Raw genomic sequence first — 13,987 nt, 5'->3', positions numbered from 1 at the left:
CCATGTTATTATGTGACGTGCACATATAATTGACAACTTAAAAAAACAGCACAATCTCATTGAAACATTGTTAATTTTTTATTCTATTATAATTTAGCTTTGGATAAAGGTTAACTAACGTAATGATGTCACAGTAATGTCTTTTTTATTGACTGGCATGTCCAGTTGGTCCACTTAAATTAAAAACATAATGTTCTGTATTGGTGTAAACATAAATGCTACAGCAGGGGTGTCAAACTCATTTTGGATCGGGGGCCACATGGAGAACAATTTACTACCAAGTGGGCCGGACTGGTAGAATCACGGCACATTAACTTAAAAATAAAGACAACTTCAGATTGTTTTCTTGGTTTAAAAATGGAACAAACACATTATGAAATTGTACAAATCATAATGTTGTTTTTTTACACTTAAATGTTGCATTTAATAGTATTCTATCTTTATTTGTCATTATTTATATTTTCTGACTAAATTATGTGATAATGCTCATCAGTCAACTCATTGGTGTTAATTTTCTATCCATCCCAGGATGTTTTTTTATGTAGTTTGCTCATTTTCCTTGACTGATGTGTTTTTTTGTACATATGTAGTAGGGCTGCGAATCTAAGGTTTGTCCCACAATTCGATTCAATATCGATTCTTGGGGTCGCGATTCGATAATATATCGATTTTTTTTTCGATTCAACGCGATTCTCGATTCAAAAACGATATTTTTTCGATTCAAAACGATTCTGTATTCATTCAATACATAGGATTTCAGCAGGATCTACCCCAGTCTGCTGACATGCTAGCAGAATAGTAGATTTTTTTTTTTTAAGCTTTTAAAATTATAAAGGACAATGTTTTATCAACTTATTGCAATAATGTAAATTAGTTTTAACTATAAAACGAACCAAAAATATGACTTATTTTATCTTTGTGAAAACATTGGACACACTGTGTTGTCAAGCTTATGAGATGCGATGCAAGTGTAAGCCACTGTGACACTATTGTTGTTGTTTTATTTATTTTTTCTAAGTATCCAATGATAATTTAAATGAGGGATTTTTAATCACTGCTATGCTGAAATTATAACGAATATTGATACTGTTGTTGATAATATTCATTTTTGTTTCACTACTTTTGGTTTGTTCTGTGTCGTGTTTGTGTCTCCTCTCAATTGCTCTGTTTATTGCAGTTCTGAGTGTTGCTAGGTCAGGTTGGGTTTTGGAATTGGATTGCATTGTTATAGTATTGCTGTGTAGTGGTTTGTTGGATTGATTAAAAAAAAAAAAAAAAAAAAATTTTTTAAATCGATTTTTTTTTAAATGAGAATCGATTCTGAATCGCACAACGTATTCAAATCGATTTTTTCCCACACCCCTTATATGTAGCATCATCTACAAAGATACAAATAATATATCGATTGGGACATTCAGTGGACACATTTAGAACAGCTGTTTTCTTACATTCAAAAATTTCAGGTTAATTTTTATACTTAGCAAACTCATCCAGCGGACCTGATCCGGCCCTCGGGCCGTACGTTTGACACCCCTGCGCTACAGTAAATAGTTCATTTCTGGTCCTCGGCAGCTCTTTGTCTTCGGATCAGGTCGGAATAAAATCCGCCTTTGCCCAAGAGTTGCAAGTGAGTTCCAGCCTTAAAGGGAAGTAAAAAATATGTCAGATTCCAAAATTATGTACAGAAACTACATAAGGCTTTGTTGTGAATTTTCCACCAACTCACTTCTACAATGCATCCATTGCTCATCACACAAATAAGGTCCGCCCCCTGGATGGTGCTCAGGCGGTGGGCGATGATGAGCACGGTGCGCCCCCTGGTGGCCCGGTCCAGAGCTTCCTGCACCACACGCTCTGACTCCGCGTCCAAAGCGCTGGTGGCTTCATCTAACACCAGGATACTCGGGTTCTTGATGAGGGCCCTGGCGATGGCGACACGCTGCTTCTGGCCACCAGACAAAGTTACGCCTCGCTCGCCTGCGAAATGAACACACAAATTGTTGCCAGTACTTAACTTCCTGGAAAGTCAGCAGTTCATGTCACTTTTGGTACCCTGGTTTAGGGCTGGGGGATATGGATGAAAAAGTATATTTTGATATATTTTTACTTAAACTCGATATTAGATATACCATCCATCCATTTTTCTACCGCTTATTCCCTTTTGGGGTCATGGGGAGCGCTGGTGAAGAACTCAGCAACAATTGGGCGGAAGGCGGATGTACACCCTGGACAAGTCGCCACATGTCGAAATATTTTCCGGTGAAAGTATACATATAAAGATATTAATTTTTGAGCCACATTCACCAAAATTGAAGTGAATGACAACTGTAGTGTAAACAGCCAGTGGCACTTTTATTAACCGAGTTAGTCAAGATGGGTATATTAACAGCACAGAAAATAAACTGTTTAAGTAGCACATAATTACATAACATAAATAAAATAAAATAAAATATTTCAGCCTAAAATAAATAACATAGCTGTGCAAATAATACAAAATGTATCCAACTCAGATAAAAAATAAATTTGCAGGCAGGCATTTTTTAATTCCCAGTCAGCAATGTAATGGACTGTCACACACGTACAGTTCTGGTCAGCACCAAATAAGTGACTTTACTTAATTTTGCTGCTATGATCTTCCTCACTTCAGCATACATTTTTGGCAGCATTTCTCGTGCAAAATATGCCCAGCTTGGCAACTTGACAACAGTTTTGATGTGGGCTTACAAGGTAAACAACTCAAATGAATGTTTTATCTAGATGCATACATTGGTCTAAATATGGTCAAGTACACACATAGTGGGTTTGGATGTCGTCTACATCGCTAAAAGAAAAATCTAAAGAGAATCGCTCTGCCATCTTCCACTAGTTTTTTTTAAATATAAATCGCCCGCTTGAATATTCCCTCTTCTCTTCTACGACTCTCTCATCATCATTGGGGAGGTCTGTTGTGATTTCCCTTCCTGGTTCGATGACCCGCCCTATCTTGCCTCCGAGTGGCCTGTCCCCAATGTTTTCCTTAATCTCCACCAATCGTGACTCATCATATTAATAAACAACCAACCAAACATGGATGTTCTTATACGTGCAAGCACGTCTTGGAAGGAGGAAGGGGTGGGGTTGAGTAGCCCATGGAGTGTTGAGAGGGAGTGGGAATCAGGGGAGGGTCAAGGGACACAACAAATAAGCGGTGTTTGGTCGTTTTAACGTGAAATAAATTATATCTATATTAACATATTGTCTTAATCCATATCTCGTTTAAAAATATATTGATATATCTTACAAACTTTATATATCGCCCAGCTCTACCCTGGTTGTTGTGTTACAGCACCTAAAGGGCGGCACTTTGATTAGTATGCAGAAATCAAACAGGGGTCTTATTGAGAGCTCATACCCAAGACAGTGTTGTAGCCTTCTGGAAAACTTGTAATAAATCCATGGGCGTTGGCTTGTTTGGCGGCCTCAAAGACCTCCGCATCGGTGGCCTCGGGCTTCCCAAAGCGGATGTTTTCAATGATGGAAGCTCCGAACAACACCGGCTCCTGCAGAAGAGAACAAAAAGAAAGTTCAAATAAATAATAATTAAATTATTGTTTGAACCTATTATACAACTGGCATGTTGTTCTGTTTTCCAATACTTTGTTCTTTTCATGTCAAAAAGTTAAAATTTAAAAGAAAGTTTTTTGGATTGCTCTGCACAACACTGCAGACTTTTTTGTCTTCAAACGGCATACCTCAATGTCAGCTTTACAGATGCCATGTTTGCTCTGCATGCTGTGAAATTTAGCAACACATTTTGGTATCCATTATAGCACAGGTTGAAAGTGTGTATTTATTCAAAAGGGACAATAATCTTAGCATTTAATCACAGCATGCGTGCAGACGCCACTATTTGAGGATTTTTTTTTCACAATAAAATATCAAAAGGTATTTACTTACTTGATTGATGAATCCAATAACTTGTCCCCTTAGCCAGCACAGGTCAAGAGTTCGAATGTCGAGTCCGTCCAACATGACTACGCCGCTGGTTGGGTCATAGAAACGCTCCAATAAGGACGCTACTGTAGACTTTCCTACAGAAATATGTTAAAAAAAACAGCGCATTGTGGACATGTTGTTGTTCAGTTATAGTTACATGCTTTATATCAAAGTTACCTCCTCCAGATTCACCAACAATTGCAATAGTTTTGCATGGCGGCAAAGTTAGGTTGAACTTCTCCAAGACCTGATGGCCAAGTCTTGTTGGATAGCTACAATAATAAACAATGTTCAAGAAAACATAAAATAACGACTCCAAATGTAAATAGTGCAAAACCCAAAACCAGTGAAGTTGGCATGTTGTGTAAATTATAAATAAAAACAGGGGCATTTTTACCACTGTGTTACATGGCCTTTCCTCTAAACAACACTCGGTAAACGTTTGCGAACTGAAGACACCACTTTATTAAACTTTACAGGTGGAATTCTTTCCCATTCTTGCTTGATGTACAGCTTAAGTTGTTCAAGCTATTTTAGGCTTCATATTGCGCCACACATTTTCAATGGGAGACAGGTCTGGACTACAGGCAGGCCAGTCTAGTATCCGTACTCTTTTACCATGAAGCCACGCTGTTTTAACACGTGGCTTGGCGTTGTTTTGCTGAAATAAGCAGTGGTGTCCATGATAACGTTACTTGGATAGCAGCATACAGTATGTTACTCCAAAACCACTATGTACCTTTCAGCATTAATGGTGCCTTCACAGATGTGTAAGTTACCCATGCCGTGGGCACTAATACACATCAATACCATCACAGATGCTGGATTTGGAACTTTGCGCCTATAACAATCCGGATGGTTCTTTTCTTCTTTGTTCCGGAGGATACGACATCCAGTTTCCAAAAACAATTATTCCCAATTAGCCTGTTCACCTGTGTGATGTTCCATATAAGTGTTTGATGAGCATGCCTTAACTTTCTAAGTCTTTTTGCCACATGTGCCAGCTTTTTTGTAACATGTTGCAGGCATCCAATTCCAAATGAGCTAATATTTGCAAAAAATAACGTTTTCCAGTTCGAACGTTAAGTATCTTGTCTTTCAATTGAATATGGGTTGAAAAGGATTTGCAAATCAATGTATTCTGTTTTTATTTACGATTCACACAACGTGCCAAAGTCACTGGTTTTGGGTTTTGTACATGTTTAAAATTAAGCTTTTAACCTGAATGAAACGTTGAGAAAATCCACTCTTCCTGTCAAGGAATGATACGGGATGCGTCCCCCCCCAGAAAGAGGAATTGAGGGCTTCAATGCCAAATATTCAAAGACACGAGCGCCGGCGCTTATTCCTCTCACCATCTAGAGAGAATATTTGTAACGAATGAGTTTGAATCAAGACAAACAAACAACAATCCTGCAGGATTTATACTCACTTGTCCAAAGAGGATAGAGATGCTGGCTAAAGACCTTGCAATAAAACAAACATTGTTGAAATACAATAATAATTATGGGACAAGGTGTTGTTTTTATTACCTCTGGACTGTCTGGGATGCCACCAAGAAAGACATGAGTTCCCCAGGAGACATTTCATTGCTGGAAATCAAAGTACCTCCTGCGAAAATAGTTCCAAGAACAATGCCTGTGCAGACACATAAAACAGTCAACATACGAGACCAGGGGTGTCAAACTCTTTCTCATTGAGGACCACATCGTAATTATGGCCGCCCTCAGAGGGCCACTTGTGACAGTAATTATTAGGGATGTAACGATATCAAACCATCACGGTATGATATTATCACAGTATTAAAGCCACGGTTCAATATTATTGTGGTAAATGTCAAAAAAAACAACTTAAAATTGCCACAGTGTGTAAAATGAAGTTGCAGGAATGTATAGGATGAACACTCTTACTGTAAATGAACACAAACATAATGCTAAAATGTTCTAATCATATTTATTACAACAAACCGGAATGTCCACTGTTTCAAGCAAATATAAATTAAAAAAAACTTACAGTTGAGCGTCTTTAAGGTGACAATGTAAACATCCAGTGTAATGTTCATTTTAGTGTCTTTTAATTTTCACTTTCTGAGAAGTAGCAGTGTTCATGTTTGCATCAGTTAACTCACATTTTTATCTTTTAATAATGTAAATACGTCACAAATTAACGTTTCACTTTGCTGGCTTCATCTTTTCTGGGTGATGGTGGCTTATCAAGTAGTTTCTGTGTGCAGCAGGTGCTTTCCCTCGGCTTGGTTATACCATCAAACATCACAGCATTATTGTAAAGAGTTTGAAACCGCAATTCTGCGGTATCTACGATATTGTTACATCCCTCATAAATATATATAATTATTAATCTATCATCGCCTCATGATATTATCACACTATTGCCTATACCAGAGGTCTTCAACAGGGGGTTTGCAGAATTGACTTTTTAAAATGTATCCATCATCCTTTTCATAGTACCCCCGCAAATTTTCCACAAATATAACACACTGTAGTGTAGTTTTTAAAAGGGAGGGGCATGGCCACGCCAGTCACTGTACTTTGCAGAATTAAATTAAAAACATGAATAATTATACTCCATCATTATATTAATTTTAGCTAGCGATTATCACTTTGGTTGACAGCTGGCAATTAGCAGCGCTAGCTACCAGCTAGCAATTAGCGCTATTGGCCAGCTCGCTAATAACCTTGATATACGGTAATATTTAAAAATCTTTGTATCGCACAATAACAAGGTACCTTAAATACCAGTTCATTTAAAATGTTGCTCCATTTCTGTATCAGTTTGGGGGTCCTTGGCCTGGAAAATGTTGAAGACCACTGGCTTATGCATGTAATTATACTTTTTATATACAAATTGATGGGTAACTTGCTGTGAAATTATGTGTCAGGGTGACAGACAGATATTTAGGTAACTGTTTTTATTCAAACAAGGAAAAGTGTGATAGAATATATGTTAATATACTGTACATGTTTGTTGCATGGTTAGATAATATTAAAGTTAAAAGAGGCAACACATACAATTTTTCTGGTAAAATTGAAAGAACAAACATCAAGTAAGAAAGATGAAGTGCTTTACTGACACATTTTACTTCCAGGCTTTCATGGGCCATATAAAATGATGTGGCGGCCCAAATCTGGGCGCCAGCCTCGAGTTTGGCACCTGCCTACTAAACGTATAAATGCATAGTTTATGGTTCGAATGGTAAAATAGACTCACAGTTCAGGGCGATGTTTGAAAGTCCCTGGAATACTGCTATTCCATTCCCGAGATTTTCATTCATTTCACAAGACTTGTCAACTTCGTAAGCATATAACCTGGTGGAAATTGAACCAGCTTATCTGTCAATATAACAAAATGCAACATCCCGCAATCTCCACTTACTGTAGCTCCCGTTCTTCCATGGCGAAGGCTTTCACTGTTCGTACATTTCCCAGAGCCTCATCCGCCACAGCTGTTGCCTTGCCCACCTTGGAGGAAACACAAAATGCTCCAGGTTTTATTGACGTGGACCAGAGAAGTACAACTCGTGTGGGGGGGAAAAAACAAGTCTCACCTGTTCTTGGGCCAAACGGGAAAGTCTGCGAAGGAAAGAGCCGATAATAGCCCCTGCTCCCACTAAACAGGGAAGGACCACCACCGTCAAGCCTGTGAGTTTTGGGGAGATAATGTAAAGCGAGACAAAGCAGCCCACTGTCTGTGTGATGCTCCGCAAACCCTAAAAACATCCCAACAAATACAAGAATTAGACGTCAAGAAAAGAATATATGGCTAACTGTACAGTAAAGATCACATTTTGAATAACTACTCGTGGATTTTTTTGCCTTTACAATATTTGGGATACAAGTGGCACCTGTAAAGCTGACGTTTAGAAAATGTCTAATTGTTTCGACATTATTTGTTAATAAAATATTAAGAACCTTAAGATGTTTAAAACACATTTTTCCATCCGACCCTAATGGATGCTTGGTACTCTCTGCAGTTAACTTCATAAATAACCACTTTACGAGGAAATATGTTATTTTTGTACTTTTCTGTACCTGAGAGATGACCAATTTAAAGGATGACTTGAACTCCTGAACATCGGCAGTCAAACGGTTCACCAGCTGTCCAGTTTTGGTAGCGTCAAAAAAAGCCACGTCTTGCCTAAAGAAAAAAAGGAGTTAGCATTCAGACCTACTCAAGTATTTGTACAAGAAATACCTCAGTAAGGATGCAAAAAGGGTTTTCCTCATGTCCGCCGCCACTCTTTCTCCCACCCTTGATAGCAGGATAATGTAGCCACTTGTCAACAAGCCCTGTATAAATATACAATATTGTATTATCTGTTGCTAGATGTGTTTTGAACATTTGTGACTCACTTGGATGCCGTACAGTCCTATCAATTTGAAAGCAGGGCCTTGTATCTCACGGACATAATTTCCGGTTTGCTCCCTCAGGTAGCGTGCCACAACATTCACCAGATCTCCCAGCAGCAGCGGTATTTGAATGTTTAAAATCGCTGCACCAAAAGCAAGCTAAATAGGAAAAATTATCCATTCAGATGCCAATAATGAGACGTCAGAGTATTTGTTTTTTTTTTGTTATTCACAAGAATTTGCTTACCAGTACAGCACAAGTGAGCGCTAACAGCTGTGGCTTCACAAACTCCCATAAGATGTGCCATTTAAACTCTGGTTGTTTGCGTGCAGTCTCTAACGGGATGTTGTTGTTTACATCTGCCTCACAGTAAGCCACGTGGCAAAATAGTCGCCCGGATACCGTAAGCACTGCCGGTGCCAGAAGGATTTTCAGAGTTCCTCCGGAGCGTTTTGAAGGTGTTCGCATGGTTGACTGTCGCGCAGCTCTCTGAGTGAGGCTCCACAAGCGGCTGACAGCATTCCCATGCTTGCCTGAGCCAGTGAGTCCTGAGGAGGAATACAATCTGAACACAAAATAAAGGGACAAAAATTATTAAAATACCTTAATACAATATTTGATTTGTTATAGTTAATTAACAGGTATTTTATTACATGGAGCAGCTACTCAATTAATTAGATAAAATATCTCTAATAATCGTATCTGTACATCCATTTTCTACCGCTTGTCCCGTTCGGGGTTGCGGGGGGTGCGAGAGCCTAGCTCAGCTGCTTTCAGGCGGAAGGCGGTGTACACCCTGGACAAGTCGCCAACTCATCACAGGGCCAACACAGATTTGGACTATTAATACTATTAGAACGGTACTATTATTTTTAAGTTTAATATAAAAACCTATATTATAAGAATTAGAGAAAGAATCCAATTGACAGATTGTTTTGTTGCTTAGCAATTACTGCTTGTAATTTCACCATTTGCTTTATGCAAACTTTTAATTGTTAAAACCTGGTAAGAAAAAAAATAACCAAAAAACCCCACCAAATTAACTAAACAAAAGTGTTTTTTGTTAATGAACTAAGAAAATGGGGTTTTATTGAAGACCCCAGAAGGGACAAGCGGTAGGAAATGGATGGATGGATTATTAGCTTGTTAGAGTCATTACAGCTAATCAAGGTAGTGGGTCACAGCCTACCGTGAATATTTTCGTAAACCTGCTGTTTTATTGGATTGGAGATACAGCGAGAACGACCGGACTGGTACAGCAACATTTATTCTACAGCAATAAAACATGATAATTGCTTTTTTATCATCAAAAATAAAGAAATAACTAGTAAACCACAAGAAACCAGTGCGGCGCCATTTTGGATTAACCCAGAATGCATCTCGGGTGTCAAACGGGATTATTAGTTTTTTTAATATGTATATTTTTTTTATTTCATGTTTATTGAAAAGAAAAGATGCACATACAACGATGGAACAAAAACTGTGTTATTTAATTTATTGTTTTGCCAAAACAAGGTGACAGATGAACGGCTCGTGAAAACTACCGGAAGTCGTCTACCGGACGTCCAACAAATATATGAGGGCAGTTTTATTGAAATAATATTTTGCGGCCACAGTTCATAGACATACAGTGGGGCAAAAAAGTATTTAGTCAGCCACCGATTGTGCAAGTTCTCCCACTTAAAAATGATGACAGAGGTCTGTAATTTTCATCATAGGTACACTTCAACTGTGAGAGACAGAATGTGAAAAAAAATCCAAGAATTTACATTGTAGGAATTTTAAAGAATCCATTTGTAAATTATGGTGGAAAATAAGTATTTGGTCAACCATTCAAAGCTCCCACTGATGGAAGGAGGTTTTGGCTCAAAATCTCACGACACATGGCCCCATTTATTCTTTTCTTAACACGGATCAATTATCCTGTCCCCTTAGCAGAAAAACAGCCCCAAAGCATGATGTTTCCACCCCCATGCTTCACAGTAGGTGTGGTGTTCGTGGGATGCAACTCAGTATTCTTCTTCCTCCAAACACAACGAGTTGAGTTTATAACAAAAAGTTCTATTTTGGTTTCATCTGACCACATGACATTCTCCCAATCCTCTGTTGTACCATCCATGTATCCATTTCGGTATAAACTCAACTCGTTGTGTTTGGAGGAAGAAGAATACTGAGTTGCATCCCAAGAACACCATACCTACTGTGAAGCACGGGGGTGGAAACATCATGCTTTGGGGCTCCTTTTCTGCTAAAGGGACAAGATGATTGATCCGTGTTAAGGAAAGAATGAATAAGGCCATGTACCGTGAGATTTTGAGCCAAAACCTCCTTCCATCAGTGGGAGCTTTAAATGGTTGACCAAATACTTATTTTCCACCATAATTTACAAATACATTTTTTAAAATTCCTACAATGTGAATTCCTGGATATTTTTTTGCACATTCTGTCTCTCACAGTTGAAGTGTACCTATGATGAAAATTACAGACCTCTGTCATCATTTTAAGTGGGAGAACTTGCACAATCGGTGGCTGACTAACTACTTTTTTGCCCCATTATATATCCTGAACGAGTTTACAAAAGTTGAGCTTAAGGAAAGTAAGGACAAGATATGTTAAACACCCAATTATTCTAAAAATTAAAGAAATACAATTTAACATTATTAAAGGAATATACCCTTCAAATTATTTTTGGGAAACTTAAATTTAACATCGAGGTTGATGGCGTACCCCTGGGGGCACTTGAAGGTATGCCAAGGGGTATGTGAGATTTTTTTTTTATATTCTAAAAATAGCAACAATTCAAAAATCCTTTATGAATATATTTATTGAATAATACTTCAACAAAATATGAATGTAAGTTCATGAACTGTGAAAAGAAATGCAACAATGCAATATTCAGTGTTGACAGCAAGATTATTTGTGGACATGTTCCATAAAGATTTATTTTCATGTGAAGAAATGTTTAGAAATAAGTTCATGAATCCAGATGGATCTCTATTACAATCCCCAAAGAGGAAACTTTAAGTTGATGATTACTTCTATGTGTAGAAATATTTACCTATAATTGAATCACTTGTTTATTTTTCAACAAGTTTTTAGTTATTTTTATATCCATTCATCCATCCATTTCCTACCGCTTAATCCCTTTGGAATTGCGGGGGGGGGGGGGGGGGGGGCAATTTCAGCTACAATCGGGCGAAAGGCGGGGTACACCCCGGACAAGTTGCCTCCTCATCGCAGAATTTTTATATCTTCTTTCCCCCAAATAGTTCAAGAAAAACCCCTACAAATGAGCAATATTTTTGCACTGTTATACAATTTAATAAATCATAAACTGATGACATAGTGCTGTATTTTACTCCTTTATCTCTCTTTTTCAACCAAAAATGCTTTGCTCTGATTAGGGGGTACTTGAATTAAAACAATTTTCACAGGGGGGATATCACTGAAAAAAGGTTGAGAACCACTGCTGTAGAGGATGTCAATCATCTGTTTGTGGAATGTGAGAGTGTACATGTGTTTTGGGAGGAGATCGGAGATTGGCTGAGAGACAAGGGTGTGGAGCTGTCCCCATTCACTATAGAATAAATCCAATTTGCTATTTTTTATAAACATCTGTAACATCAAAATATTTGTAAACATTATTATGCTCCAGGCAAAATGTTTTCATAGATGTCGATTTATGAAAGTAAGACCTACATTTTCTAATTGGCTTAATGGTTTACAATTATCAATCAAACGTGGGAGAATGATTAAGAGTACAAAAGCCCTTAAATTGATACATCTGTTAAAATTATTAAACCCCCACTGCCTTCCTGTTCCACTCAGGATTGAATACAAAGTCTCTCTACTAACCCACCAGTGCCTCCATGGAAATGCCCCCCCTCTGCCTCAAATAACTACTCACCCCCAAATCCTCCACACGACACCTCCGCTCCAGACAGGCTAACTTCCTCCAACTTCCGAGGACAAAGCTACGAAAAATGGGAGACCGGACTTTCTGCTCCGCCGCTCCAAGTCAGTGGATTGCTCTCCCTGACCACCTGAGGGCACCACAGACTGTGGATGCTTTTAAAAAAGGCTTAAAAACCCATCTTTAAAAAACAAAAAAAAACAAAATGTTTTTTAGATAAATGCATACTAGTTCTAGCTTTTATTTTTATTTATTTTTCCATCCATCCATCCATTTTCTACCGTTTATTCCCTTTGGGGTCGCGGGGGCCGCTGGTGCCTATCTCAGCTATTATTTTTATTATTTTTTTTTTTTTTTAATAAACTGTGGCACTTTGAGGTTGTTTGCTCAATGTAAATGCAAATGCAAACTATTTTTATTATTATATTAAATTATTAAAGTGATTTAGGTAGCGAGCAGTACGGTGTGGGGGTTAGTACGTCTGTCTCACAATACGGGTTCTGGGTTCGATCTTGCGCTCGGGATCTTTCTGTGTGGAGTTTGCATGCTCTCCCCTTAACCGCCTGGGTTCCCTCCGGGTACTCCGGCTTCCTCCCACCTCCAAAGACATGCACCTGAGGATAGGTTGATTGGCAACACTAAATTGGCCCTAGTGTGTGAATGTGAGTGTGAATGTTGTCTGTCTATCTGTGTTGGCCCTGCGATGTGATGGCGACTTGTCCAGGGTGTAGACCGCCTTCCGCCCGAATGCAGCTGAGATAGGCACCAGCAACCCCCCGAGACCCAAAAAGGGACAAGCGGTAGAAAATGGATGGATGGATGGATGTAGCACTTTGAGGTTGTTTGCTCAAAGTAAAGTGTATTTTTACAAATGTAATCTATAATTATTATTATTATTATTATTTTAAAATATTAAAGTGATTTAGGTAGCAGGCAGCACGGTGGAAGGGGTTGGTGCGTCTGCCTCACAATATGAAGGTCCTGGGTTCGATCCTGCGCTTGGGATCTTTCTGTGTGGGGTTTGCATGTTCTCCCCGTGACTGCGTGGGTTCCCTCCGGGTACCCCGGCTTCCTCCTACCACCAAAGACATGCACCATGGGGATAGGTTGATTGGCAAAATTAAATTGCCCCTAGTGTGTGAATGTGAGTGTGAATGTTGTCTGTCTATCTGTGTTGGCCCTGCGATGAGATGGCGACTTGTCCAGGGTGTACACCGTCTTCCGCCCGAATGCAGCTGAGATAGGCGCCAGCAACCCCCCGAGACCCAAAAAGGGACATGCAGTAGAAAATGGATGGGTGAATGTAGCACTTTGAGGTTGTTTGCTCAATGTAAAGTGCTTTTTACAAATGTAATCTATTATTATTATTTTAAATTATTAAAGTAATTTAAGTAGCAGGCAGCACAGTAGAAGGGGTAAGTGCGTCTTCCTCACAATACGAAGGTCCTGGGTTCGATCCTGCGCTTGGGATCTTTCTGTGTGGAGTTTGCATGTTCTCCCTGTGAATGCGTGGGTTCCCTCCGGGTACTCCGGCTTCCTCCCACTTCCAAAGACATGCACCTGGGGATAGGTTGATTGGCAACACTAAATTGGCCCTAGGTTGTGGATGTTTTCTGTCTATTTATGTTGGCCCTTTGATGAGATGGCGACTTGTTCAGGGTGTAGCCCACCTTCCGCCCGAATGCAGCTGAGATAGGATGCTTAGGGAATAAGCAGTAGAAAATGGATGGA

At 39.0% G+C, this 13,987-nt stretch overlaps 1 protein-coding gene across 2 annotated transcripts; it reads right to left on the bottom strand.

Moving 5' to 3' along the window:
* Positions 1-56: 56 nt before the first annotated feature.
* Positions 57-9,712, bottom strand: abcb8 (ATP-binding cassette, sub-family B (MDR/TAP), member 8). 2 transcript variants are annotated; one of them, XM_061920464.1, is made up of 16 exons: positions 9,533-9,712; positions 8,590-8,908; positions 8,346-8,501; positions 8,188-8,282; positions 8,025-8,130; positions 7,541-7,702; positions 7,369-7,454; positions 7,204-7,301; positions 5,508-5,613; positions 5,408-5,441; positions 5,197-5,333; positions 4,153-4,247; positions 3,937-4,070; positions 3,392-3,539; positions 1,727-1,977; positions 57-1,639 (listed from the first exon to the last, which is right to left on the bottom strand). In XM_061920464.1, exons 1-16 carry the CDS (start codon positions 9,628-9,630, stop codon positions 1,553-1,555), a joined length of 2,112 nt encoding a protein of 703 aa, XP_061776448.1. In that variant the 5' UTR covers positions 9,631-9,712; the 3' UTR covers positions 57-1,552. The 2 variants fall into 2 exon arrangements, with proteins under 2 accessions (XP_061776448.1, XP_061776449.1); XM_061920465.1 differs by lacking the exons at positions 8,188-8,282; positions 8,346-8,501; positions 8,590-8,908; positions 9,533-9,712 and having other exon boundaries at positions 7,541-7,632; positions 8,025-8,129.
* Positions 9,713-13,987: the final 4,275 nt, after the last annotated feature.

Source organism: Nerophis ophidion, linkage group LG14 (assembly GCF_033978795.1).
Source record: "Nerophis ophidion isolate RoL-2023_Sa linkage group LG14, RoL_Noph_v1.0, whole genome shotgun sequence".
NCBI lineage: Eukaryota > Metazoa > Chordata > Actinopteri > Syngnathiformes > Syngnathidae > Nerophis > Nerophis ophidion.
This window is presented reverse-complemented; position numbering and strand designations above follow the sequence as displayed.

What these genes read in the sequence shown, in the direction of transcription:
- abcb8 (XM_061920464.1), bottom strand. Translation starts at nt 9,630, where the DNA reads ATGTTTTATTGCTGTAGAATAAATGTTGCTGTACCAGTCCGGTCGTTC. An exon ending in TAGGACTGTACGGCATCCAA is followed by an intron (nt 8,283 to 8,345) that starts GTGAGTCACAAA and finishes ATATTTATACAG; the next exon opens with GGCTTGTTGACAAGTGGCTA. An exon ending in GCATCCCAGACAGTCCAGAG is followed by an intron (nt 5,442 to 5,507) that starts GTAATAAAAACA and finishes TTTTATTGCAAG; the next exon opens with GTCTTTAGCCAGCATCTCTA.